The following is a 12,692-nucleotide window of genomic DNA, read 5'->3' on the forward strand; positions in this document are numbered from 1 at the left end:
CTAAAATACATTTATTTTATGAGAATAAAGTAAATGAACAACAAAAGAAAACAACTCTATAGCTTATTAGGTCTTCAATATATGATATTAAAATATCATATAAAAACTAGTTAACTTATCCTCGTAACATTAGATTTTTTTCTCAAAATAATGAGCATTCATTTTGAAACTCTCAGATTGTTTTGCTTCCCCAAATACTAGGTTTTTGTGCTAGTTGAGATACAAGAAAGTGAGCCAAAAAAGAGAAATTGATATCCAACATAATCTTCATGTTGCTGTCAACTAAACATATGTATGTGTATCCAAAGCTCCTCACGACTCCTGAAAGTCGTTTCTGAAACTCTGACTCATCCCTTCTTGCCCATGAGCTATCCCAAGGGATTTTGGGAACTCAAGTCTGTGGGCAAGCTGAGAGGAAGAGATTTAGGCCAACGGCAGGACAACATCAGGCTGAACTGACGGCTCGTCCTCCTCTCTACCACTACACAATATTAAAAACAGAATAATTATTTCTTAACCCTCCTACTAGGCATTTGAACATCATACTACATCGTTTCTAACTTCATGTTTAATTTAAAGCTCAATTTTCTGAGCTGATGTTAGGACATCTGTTCAACTCTGAGCTGAGTAAACTACTGTGCTGAGCGGTGACACAGTTGATATTCACATACGTGAGTGGAAGCTTACAGCTGCTTTGTAGGCGTGCTGTATGTACTGCAAGGAAGTGTCAGGTGCATTGCACTAATCTTCAAGTGATCCCATAATTAGGAGCCCAGCAGGCGAGTGACAGGTGCCGCAGAAACCATGGCAACTGGGGAGGGATCTGATACAGAGAAGCTGTCCTTGATGATCGATGACATTTTCCATCGAGGCCGAACCCCACTGAGCCTCTCCGGTGATCTCAGGGTGCGACTTGCTGTGCTCACCTCCTCCTGCACGCCTCCTCATGCTGTCTATAGGAAATACTAATATATAGTGGTAAAGATAAGGTGATAAGGAAAATAATCGTTCAATGAAGCCCAAAGGAGGGTAATTATTTTTTTATTTGAAGGGTAAAACAAGATTTCACCCCTTCCCCACACTAATCAATTCCATAGAGTCCCTTAAAATAACATTATTGTTGGATTAACCAGTTTTCTGATATTTTCAATCACGATCCCGACTGAGATTATGATCGAGATGCAGTGGTAATTTTATCAGAATTACTGCCCTGTTTTCTTGGTAAACTTGGCCTTTAACACTTTATTATTATTATTTTTTGGCTAGCTATTTATCTTAGTCGTAACTTAAGTCTTTGGCATAGGCTAGCAGAAGGAAAAACGATGCTAACATTTTCTCTAGAACGCTTCCTGTTATCAACACATATTTTATTGGGTTTGTTTTTATACTATCTCTTAGATAAGTCGTCTCTTTTTGGGTTGCTTTTCAGTTAAGGCATACTTTCTGAATGCATAAAATCTACTTTTTGAATGCAAGTCTTTGAGTGATTAAATAAGTATTCACCATCTGCAGGGATGTGCATCTGCATTTTTGTAGGCGCCAATATAAATGCACTCTCTGTGAAATGACTTGGCCAAAGTCTGTCGTCATGGGGTTCGTTTTCTGAAGACTGAAAACAGAGCCAGGAGAAGATGCAAAAGTTGTCTCTCAAACCACTTGAATATAAAAATGCTGAAAGGTTCTTGTTGAATGTTTTGCCCAAATATGCCCCAAGACACCTCCAGCTTTAACTGAGCTAAAAATCTACTTCCAATGATCATGATGTGGATGTATATTGATAGAAATCTACTAAGACACTTTGACTTTCAAAGACCAATCAAATTATCAGGAGTTTGGTCTTTCTGCACAGATATTCCTTTGGTTTTCACTGTTTTTAGGGCCCTATGGGATTGCTGTTGTTAAGAAGCCATTATTTATGGCTGTGATCCCGCCTCCTCAACACCAGGCTACAAGCTTAAGAGTCATAAAACAAGACCTTTTCACAGCTGTGAAGGAGATATAAACAGGCCACAGTGGTTTGATGAGGTGATCAATGACCTATTCCTGCCCTTCTCTGGAGAGAATACATTCAGACTGGATTACCATCAAGGACTTGGTAAATCATCAAGGACTGCCAAAGCTTTCGAGTCCAAACTCCACCTTTTTATTATCTCTACCATCCAAGAAAAACTATTGTAATAAAGCGAAAGCAGGATTTGGAAAACACATCCAATCCTCAGAGAGGCAGTTGGCTTTGGAGTTAGTTTATGTAACTCCTTTGTTGGCTTAACAATGTGATGTGTTAGTGTTTTTCTACCTACCTGCGCACATTTGAGGTTTACCATCTGTGTGACTCATCTGTGTGTAGTCTAGCTTAACTCAAGGGATTTACACCCCCCCGCTACAAAGAGGTGACGTCACTGTCTATGACGCACTACCTTGACAACAGGTGAATGCTGTTAATGATTCATGAGCTGCCGGGGTGTTTATGACTTGATATGCATTCAAAGCAACATTACTTTGACATTATCTCTCATTCCTCTATTTGTAAAATGAGTTTCTGCGTTCTCCTTAAGAACTACTCCCAGTCCGCTTCCACTTCTGATGAATCAGCACGTTAGAGCCCGGAGCAGCATTAGTTAAGATGTCAGCTGCTGTCAGTTCACATAGAAAAATGAAATGTGGAGTGAGAGTGGGTGATGAGAGGAGGAGGCAACACAAATCCATTAAACTGGTGATTATAAATGCTTTCTCAAATGCAGAAAATATAAACAATTGAAGTGATTTTTGGTAAAATGCCTCCTCTGATCAAACACAAATGAAGTTGAATATTAATATAGCATCAAATACCAGAACTATAGAAAATATTTTTTGATGAGTAACAGCATTTTTGTCTTTAATATTGTTTAACTAAATAATGATATGTGGGATTATGTTTGTTGCTTTAAAATTAAAAGAAGTTATTTGATATTTTGGGAAATACACATGTTTTCAGATGAGAAGATTGATATTGCTTATGCATATGTGCTAAATAAAGACTAAGGAAATGTTTAGCTTACAGTCATTTAGCATGAAGACTTTTATAGGGGGTTGTTTGTAAGACTATTTAACTATTGAAGCGTCATGTCCATCCATGAAGGCTTCACTGAAAAAACCGAACTGTTGACTTTAATTAAATGTGAAATCTGTTGACATAATACATTTAATTATAGTCAATGTTTCCGTTTTTTTCTTTTTTGTTCATAACACTTTAAAAGCACCTTTTAGGTGAGTCCTTCTCCTGTGTTGTGACTTCTTTTCTGGCAGCAGCCTGTTTGGAATACACTGTTTGAATTAGCATCAGCAGCCTCCATTGAACACAATGGAGAAAGTGACTGGTATACTCACAGGAATGAAAACTTCACAGGGAGAAGACATCAGAGAACTGTAACAGTATCACAGTGATCTCGGTGAGAGTGTCTAGCACTAACTGTGCAGGAATGGCTAAAAATACAAAATAAATCAGGGGTGTCATTGTGGGGATCTTGTAGATACTCTCTTCAACTATGGATTTACTTTGCAATTGTTTTTACCTCACTGTCTCACACATGTTCTTGCTGCTGCTACAACAATCAATCACTGGACAGGTATCTTTGGAAAATTGCTTCTAGACTGCGACCAGTAAATCCTATTAACTATACTTGAGCAGTTAGTGTCTTTCCAACGCCCTTCACCAACGCAACCTTCAAAACGAATATTTTGTCACAATAGAAAACTCTTAATCTCATCCTTAAAATATACATTTTTCAGACTTCCAGTGACCAACAGTTAAGGTGGAGGTAAGTACCATCATCCCTAAATGGCTTAATTTGAAATCCACCTCACTGATGGCGAGGAGATGAAGATGAGGACAGGTGATGTGCCAGACAAATAAAGCCTGACATGATGTAGCATTCATCACATTTTGGCGGTGTTTTACACACTTCATGTCATAAAATCTCAGCGACAGCAAGCTATTCATTGGTTGGATACACATCTTTTTTCAGCATTTGCTTTCTGGCACCCTTTGTATTAGTGCTGCTGTGTATTTGTAGGAAACAAAAGCGGCTTGTATAACTCCCGCATTGTGTCGACTCTCTGAATCAGTCTGCCTTTGTTTGTCTTCGGGGAGCGGGGAGTATTATTCACAGAGAACATAGCTGGAAGGAAACCGTCTCTACAGAACAATACGGCCTATTTCTCAAACATAGCAGAGAAGTAATACAAAAGTTTCTTGTAATGATGCAGTAAAGTCATCCAACTCCCTTGTTTGTTTTAGTGGTCTCCACAGACGCTGGTGTATTGGATTCATACTGCAGCTTGGGGGGCTTATGGCAGCTGTAAGGGGGACATATTCTGAGGGTAAAATGTAGTTTCGGCAAGGGGAATAATAATTGATTTTGGAGCCTTTTGCTGCTCGTGTGTTTTTGTTGTTTCAGTTGATTGCCAGTGAGTTAACTGTAGCAGAGAGGCACAGCAGGACTCCACACTGTGTGTACAAGAACACAGCTTACAGCGCAGAGCAGTGTGTGATTGGCCTATCTCTCAGAAGAAAAGAGGATTAGAGAGACCTCTTATGTCTGTGCATGAGCATCAGACCCTGTGTTTGCACCAGTGTGTGTGTATGTGCTGAGAGCAGGTGCACGCCTACCTGTGCGCAAAATACCAGATAGTAAGGTGGAGTAAGGACAGCAGGGGAGCCTCTGCGACTTTAAAGGTATTTTTAGTCCACAGTGTCTCGTTTGGTCTGGAGAAATTGCCGTCGAGGAGGAGGGGGGGGGGGGGGGGGGGGGACTGCCAGGCTGCTAATAGGAATTAGAAAGGCTCAGTTCTAATGTACCAGAAATTAAACATCACGTGCAAGAAGTCGTCACTCAGGAGCTGCCTCACCTCACACACAACAACTGAAAGGAAACATACTCCTGCGCGATTACACGATCAAATAAAGGTATGTAACTTATTTTTGCTTGTCCTTTGGAGAAATAACCATTTCGTTTTGGATAGAAGAGGTGATTATGGAGAGAAAGCTCTCAAGGGAAGGTTCTAGTAGCTTTGAGCTAACCTTACTACAGGGAAAAAGAGCTGTTGAGGTAAATGTATGTGTAACAGGTATCATTGAGGTGTCTTTGGTGAGTTGTCTTATTGCATAAACCTGCAAAAAAAATTGTTTAGATGGATATTATTCTTTTTTGTACTGTTAGAAACTGCCTTTGTGTCTTTACCTAATGCCCTAACTGTGTATTCAAATTTAATGAACACAGTGCAGTGTGTGTTATCTGGTTACCAGACTCAGGTTACATTAGCCAGGCTGCTCAGCACATGCATTTCACACAAACTGATAATGTCATATTTCAATTAATTGGTAGGAGAACATACTGCTGTAGTGTACGTTCAGGTTTACTATTCCTATACTTCATTTCAGAAGGAAATATATTGTACTTCTTGAACAGCATTTATCTTAGTGTTAGCCACTAGATACATAAAAAAGAAAAATGAAGAGGCATTAATAAAGATTCACTACAATTCCACCTTTTTGGCTTGTGAGACCTTACATGCTATTATGTCAATAATATAATGTCACATAAAATAATACATCAATAACAGGCAGCAACAGTTCTTTCTCTTTTGATATGTTCAACACATTTAGCGTACAATATTCCCTCGTGTTGACTTTTTCAGAATTTGTAATGCCTCCTTATTTGGGATCTGAATAGTTATATAGTGTGTGTGTGTGTGTGTGTGTGTGTGTGTGTGTGTGTGTGTGTGTGTGTGTGTGTGGGTGTGGGTGTGTGTGTGTGTGTGTGTATATAAACTGCTGGGTTTGCACATGCCTCAGAGTGTTTGTCCCCAGGCCGCCTTTGTTAGATGTTGTGTGTTTACACCTGTGTGTGTGTGTGTGTGTGTGTGTGTGTGTGTGTGTGTGTGTGTGTGTGTGTGTGTGTGTGTGTGTGTGAGTCTGTGTGTGTGTGTGTGTGTGTGTGTGTGTGTGTGTGTGTGTGTGTGTGTGTGTGTGTGTGTGTGTGTGTGTGTGTGTGTGTGTGTGTGTGTGTGTGTGTGTGTGTGTGTGTGTGAGTGTGTGAGTGTGTGTGTGTGCCAGTCTGTCTGTATGGGTGAGTGTGTTTGCTTTGCATGACTAGATGCTTCACTCACTGTGTTTATGTGAATGTGAGAGAGAGGGAGAAAGAGAGAGAGAGAGAGAGAGAAAGAGAGAGAGAGAGAGAGAGAGAGAGAGAGAGAGAGAGAGAGAGAGAGAGAGAGAGAGAGAGAATGCATCATGTACGGGCTGCTTCCGCCTCACAGCGTAGAGACAATCTGGCCGCGCTTCAGCGATCAGTGGGAAGAAGGGGAGGAGCACTACACCATCATTTATCACTGGAGACAGAGAGCAATATTCACCTCGGCCTACACATAGACTAGGGTGAGGAGGAGGAGGAGGAGGAGGAGGAGGAGGAGGAGGAGGAGGAGGAGGAGGAGGAGGAGGAGGAGGAGGAAGAGGAAGATTGAAAGGACGAGGGAGACATATACATAAGAAAGACAAATATCTTTATATAGGAAAGGGAAGTATTATTCTAAATATGCAGATAAAGAAAGGAGAATTGGAGAATATTGTCTGGGAAGAACATAAGGATAAAAGGAAACAGTAAAGATGAGGATTGAACAATATGACCACAATACTTACTAAAGTCAACAACATGTGACCATTTCCGCTCATCTTCAGTATTATATTATGATAATTGCTCTTGGTAAATTAAAATGATAACTGTAAATATGAAGATAATGTATAGCTTTCCTGGTGCGTTATCTTCCTGAACACAACCCATATAAAAGTCAAGTAAAGCTTTTATTTGTAAGAAATTGAGAACTGATCAAGCATGTAACCCTGCCGAAGACAAAGCAAGGCCAAAGTTTGCTTGGTTTAGCTTAGCATGAACAAATCAAAACTTGGGAGAGCTTCAGGAGAAGTTTTTGCTAACTTTGAAGAGATTTAGGCTAGCTGTTTCCCCCTGCTTGTAGCCTTTGTGCTAAGCTAAGCTAACCATCTGCTAGTCGAACTCCTAGAAAACATGCAACAATGTAATTGTTGTGCATTCCGTCATTAATTGAAATTGTGCTATTTTGTTTTTTATATATTTTAAATGGCTCTAATCGACCCACAACCCACATTTGCAAGGACCTAATCATGGTATGTCATATCCACTTGCATCACATCTGACATTGTGTTTAAAGATGATTTGTTGTGACACATAGTCCTTAACGCTTTTATTAAGAAGCTTTTCCATGTAGGAAGACATAAAGGATAGTAACACACACATATTGGCCTTTGATCGGTTCATTTTAGGACAGACCCCCCCCCCCCCCCTCCCCCTGTCCAGGTACTGAGGGCTCTGAGATGGTGTATAGAGGACAAATCTGCCTCAGAGCTCCGCAGACAACACAGCAAATGAGCACTCGTTGTCATAATGCAACACATCAGCTTGATGTACAGCGGAGGAGACGTATTTTAATATCCTACGTGTTGGATCAGGCGACTGTGCATATTCTCAATACAGTGGAGCTAACTATACTATAGGTCTGTTCTGCGTCCATGTTCAGTGTATAGGTTGATGTCATGGAATTTCCCTTTATCCTTTCGTTTGAGCGTGCTGATGTATTCTGCAGCCTCTGTATTGTGTTTTCATCATGAGCTTTTAATATTGCATCGATTTGATCACATGCTGTGTTTGCTATGATAACACTAGCAATCTTCACAAGATGAGACCAGATTAAGAATTCATTATGATGAATTTGCCTACAACCTGATGTTCCCACATGCTTCTGCCAGCCTTCACATTTGAGAATATAAAAGATCGAGATATAAATGAGACTTACAGCTGCCTCCTAGAGAAAATGGAACAAAGCAGATGAGATATTATTCATGTTATGAGTCATCTGAAGACCTTCGCAGATGTTATATCTGTGTGTTTGAATATTTTATGGCAGAAATTTCCCCTAAAATGTGATGGTATTTTGAAGTTAATTGCTTTAAATGTTTTGTTGATCTGTGGACTAAATGGCTAGTATTGGATAAAGATGTTACTTATTTTAAATAACCTGGGAAATAGATTATTCATCCTGGGATACTACACTATGAGAGACTTTGTATTTTGAAATCTGGGGTGTGTGTTCATACAGTATGAACTTCCACAAGCCTTTCACTGGAGCCCCAGATATTTGACCTAAAAACGACTACCCTCTTCTTTTAGTCGCTCTACTTTAAAACCACAATATAGGTCTTCAGAAAAGCATACATAATCTCACCTGTCCACCAGCTTGGATTCTTTAAACAATAAAGCCAGACACGTTGGGCTGAGTAAGTCCCCTTTAAACATATTTCCCCCCCGCTGATTTCTTCTGATCACCTGTCAGAGGCGGTTGGAGAGTGTGCGTAAAGAGAACCTGTGTAACATAAGAAACCACGGAAGAAGTAAAAGTTAGGTGTCAACATAAAAGCTTTACAAATATTTATTTCGGTTTACGATAAATTCAATGTTGAGATGATGGATTAAAACTAGAAATGTTAAGTGAAACTTTGACATATTCCATTCATCTGGTCTACACCTATGGCTTAGTCTCTGTGGAGAGTCGTATAATGTGTTCATGTATTAAGGTACCATTTTGAGGTTCTCGTTAATTAGCCTGTATGTTAAGCAATTATGTAGTCTAGATTATATTATTTTAAATGTAATGAGAACATTTTTGGCAATTGCCTTCGATTTTATTTTATAAAACCTACCGGAAACCACCGTGTAACTGTGAGCAGTAGTAAGACGGAGATCCCCTCACGGAAAACTGTGGTAACTGTGGTGTACAGCTGCAGAGATGCGCGACACAGAAAAACAAGGGAAATGAGGGAAATGGAGGGAGATGACAGGAGAGGACGGTAACCACTGAACAAACACCATCTGAGAATGTTTCCACACACCGAGGAGCACCGTCGTCGTTGCGCACTTCGGACATAAAAACGCGGACAGGGCTCGGATCGTACATTGATCCGAATACAGGGGACGGGAGGGGTCGATCATGGGGAACGAAGCGAGCCTGGAAGGAGGCGAAGGGCCTCTGTCGGGGCTGCCGGAGGGGCTGGCACCTGACGGGAAGGGAGGCTTCGTCCGGGTCCCCGAAGGGACTCCGGTCAACCTGGGCGACCTGAGCGAAGAGCAGAGGAGGCAGCTGGCCGCCGCGATGTCAAGGGCGCAGGGCAGGCAGCCCGGAGGCGCAGCACGAAGGCAGGGGGTTTTTACCAGCATTTTTCTTTGCTCTTAAATACACACTGCTACGAGAGAGAGGAACGAGTGGATGTGTTTTAGTTGTGTGAAGCATCATTTGGAAAGTGTCTTAAGGAAGCTCGTTTACGCCCATGTTGGAGCCTCCTAAGAAATAATTGTATTCTGAGAGCTCACCATAATGGTTTATTATCATCTGATGATATGCATGACAGAAAAAAAAGATTTCTAGCCTGATACAGCTCTAATATTAGCTGGGCAATAGATACACTGCCGTTTTGGACATTGTGTATCAGCTGTTTGTACAAGATGCACAAGCCTCGTTCAAACTGCTCGACATCCGATTGTTTTCTTAGATTGAGCGTGTTAAATTAGTGTCCACGGTGTTTCTCTCTGTGTGAGATCACAGCGTAAGGGACACACCTCCAATATTTGTGCGAAATTTTCGAAATGCCTGCTGGGTATAAAATCTGTCGTGCCCAGAGGTTTTTTTTCTTTTCTTTCTCATCTGAATGACGTGTGAACACCCAACTAAACAAACCCTCCACCTTTGACGGATATATCCACTCCCTAATATTACCAACTAGAGTTCTGATTCTCGCATACATTGGATTTGAATCGGATGTATGGAGACTGTGATGGGCTGTGGAGAGCTGCCAATGAAAACAATGTGCTGCCAGATCCACGATACTTTAGATGTTGAATGATACTTACATGATATACAGTAATATGTAAATATTGCTCAATATCAGACAAAATGACATGATGTACATCATTTTTAGATGGCTCCGATTTGGGGTAGACTTGTATTTATATCTGAGCTAGAGACTGGGGGAGGGGTGCATCAATATTAATATGACTATTAATAGAACAGCAGTGTTAATGTCACCACCCATAGTAGATATTCCTAATGCTGCTTTCTGATATTTCTTCATTTAAAAGTAGGATTTCATCTTGTGTTGTTGAGGCCTTTTCCTTTTGAGTCTTGTCGCTGTCCTTGGTGCTGAAAAACAGCCCGCAGGGGATTGAAGCCCAGGCATTGCAACAGCAATACTTACAATGTGTGCTGGGCTCCCACAATGCAAGGGCTTCTATTACTCAGTACCCACTGTAAAAAAATAAATAAAATTCAAATGCTGTATTCATTACTGCATACAACTGTATTGCCTGGTAATGTATTTTAACTCACACAATGGCAGAAGCACTAGGGACTTTCAAACTGCAGGCTAAAATAACACTAGGTCTGTATGTTGCATTCCCACATCATACAATAACACAACATTAGCCCATTAGTGCATTGATGCATTTCTCTAAGGATGCCGTTGACTTTCACGCTCGTGCTGAGCAGTGTGTGTAGGTTGTATGCTCCCTCTCTGCCTGAGCTAACAAAGATGTCTCATCTTACCCCCGCGGAGGCGAGCATTTCCCTTTTTATCTCACTGATCTATACACTCCATGTCATTCAGCAGTATTCACTTTCCTGTCAGCATTACCCCAGGGCTGCTCGCTACACATTCTCTGCTCACTGATGTGTTGAAAGGGCCTGAGATGAACAAAGAGCTAGGTTGATGGACTTAGCTTAGCACAATCAAGCTACATTAGAGGGAGAGGGGTTAGCAAACATCCTGAACAATTATGTGTGAGATGGAAACAAAGCAAATGGAATGAAAAGACAACTGATACTCAAAGTGTGTAATATTTCAGACAGCATTAGTGTTTTGTTTATTATAAGGCTTATTATTCAGCAGAGACAGCTGATTAAGTTATAGTCTGCATGATTTTAATGTCAGATAATGGCCATCAAATACATGGAAATGCAAGGATAAGGTAGGGAAAAGGAGCTAGAGTTTATTTCAGAAACATCTGGTCTTAAACTCTCCTTAATAGTTGGCTCTGTTTTAATTGAGGCTCTGGGTATGCTGTGTGGGTTTATAAGATGTTCTCACAGTGCTTAAGGAAAAAACCTGACACCCACAACATAAAAACCCACATTAGAAATAAAATCACTGCTAACTAATCTGTGTTTTTCTTTTTTCCAGACCGTCAGAATCTGATACCCAGCATTCCCAGCAGGTAGGGGCCTCCAGGGGCCCTACAGGTCTCAGTAAGAGTCGCACTGTAGACGCCTTCAACCAGGGTCCACCGGGAAAGCCCGCTCCGGGCCGCAGCCCCTCGTCCCTCAGCCTTTTCGAAAACAGATTCCGGCAGGAGCCAAAAGACCCAGAGAGCAAGTCCTCCGGCATGTTTGGCTCCAGCTTCCTGAGCGGGGCCAACCCCCTCAGTGCCATGACCTCCTCCGTCTCCTCCTCCATGTCCTCCATTGGCGACACCGTCAATATGCCTAAGTTTGGACTGTTTGGGGATGAGGCGGAGGGGGACGCAGCCGCAGCGCCTGAGTCTAAACAGGGAGGCAGGCCCCCTGGCAAGGGCCCTCAACAAGGGCCGGGGCAAAAGGGACCACAACAGGGAGGACCTCAGAAACAGGGTCCTCCTGGACAGGGGCCAAAGCCAGGTCAAGGACCACCTGGCCAGGGATCTAAACCTGGCCAAGGTCCACCTGGGCAGGGACCCCTAGGTCAGGGGCCACCAGGCCAGGGACTAAAGCAAGGTCAGGGACCACCAGGCCAGGGACCTAAACCTGGCCAAGGTCCACCTGGTCAGGGACCCCTTGGGCAGGGTCCCAAGCAAGGTCCAGGGCCTCAATCAAGCCAGGGTCCGCCTGGTCAAGGACCCAGGCAAGGCCAGGGACCGTCCGGCCAGGGTCCTCCTGGCCAAGGACCCCCAGGACAGGGACAGAGACAAGGACAGGGACCACCAGGACAGGGGCCACAATCAGGCCAAGGTCCTCCTGGTCAAGGTCCTCCAGGGCAGGGACCAAGGCCAGGACAGGGACCACCAGGCCAAGGGCCCAAATCAGGCCAGGGTCCTCCTGGTCAAGGACCTCCTGGGCAGGCCCCAAGGCAAGTTCAGGGTCCACCAGGCCAAGGGCCCCCTGGGCAACAAGCCCCAAAACCAGGTCAAGGACCACCAGGTCAAGGTGCCAAACAGGGGGCCCCTCCTCAGCAAGGACCTGGAAAGCAACGGCCCCCAGGTCCTGGGGCTCAACCTGGGGAGCCAGCTAAGAGCGGAGGGTCTCCTGGTCAGCAGGGGGCTGGAAAGTCTGGAGGGGGTCCCTGTCCTCTGTGTAAGACCACCCAGCTGAACATGGGCTCTAAGGACCCCCCAAACTACAATAACTGCACTGAGTGTAAGAACCAGGTCTGCAGCCTCTGCGGCTTCAGCCCCCCCGACTCAGCGGTAGGTGTCAGATTTCCAAATGATGATTATTCAATGATGAACAAAATTGCAGTATCTCACCATGTATACTGGGATTGATGTCATAATAGAGAAGACAGTCCATGTTATTGAGTCAGGGAGTGGGACATTTGTATC

General features: G+C 42.9%; 1 protein-coding gene across 1 annotated transcript in view; it reads left to right on the top strand.

Annotated features, from left to right (window-relative positions):
• The first annotated feature begins 8,832 nt into the window (after positions 1–8,832).
• Positions 8,833–12,692, top strand: part of pcloa (piccolo presynaptic cytomatrix protein a) — a 62,560-nt gene continuing 58,700 nt past the window's right edge. The window contains 3 exon segments of the mRNA XM_079654791.1: positions 8,833–9,258; positions 9,260–9,270; positions 11,300–12,557. Coding sequence (XP_079510917.1) covers positions 9,058–9,258; positions 9,260–9,270; positions 11,300–12,557 — 1,470 coding nt within the window. The 5' untranslated portion in view covers positions 8,833–9,057.

This window comes from Notothenia rossii (genome assembly GCF_949606895.1).
Source record: "Notothenia rossii genome assembly, chromosome: 10".
In the NCBI taxonomy this organism is placed as follows: Eukaryota; Metazoa; Chordata; class Actinopteri; order Perciformes; family Nototheniidae; genus Notothenia; species Notothenia rossii.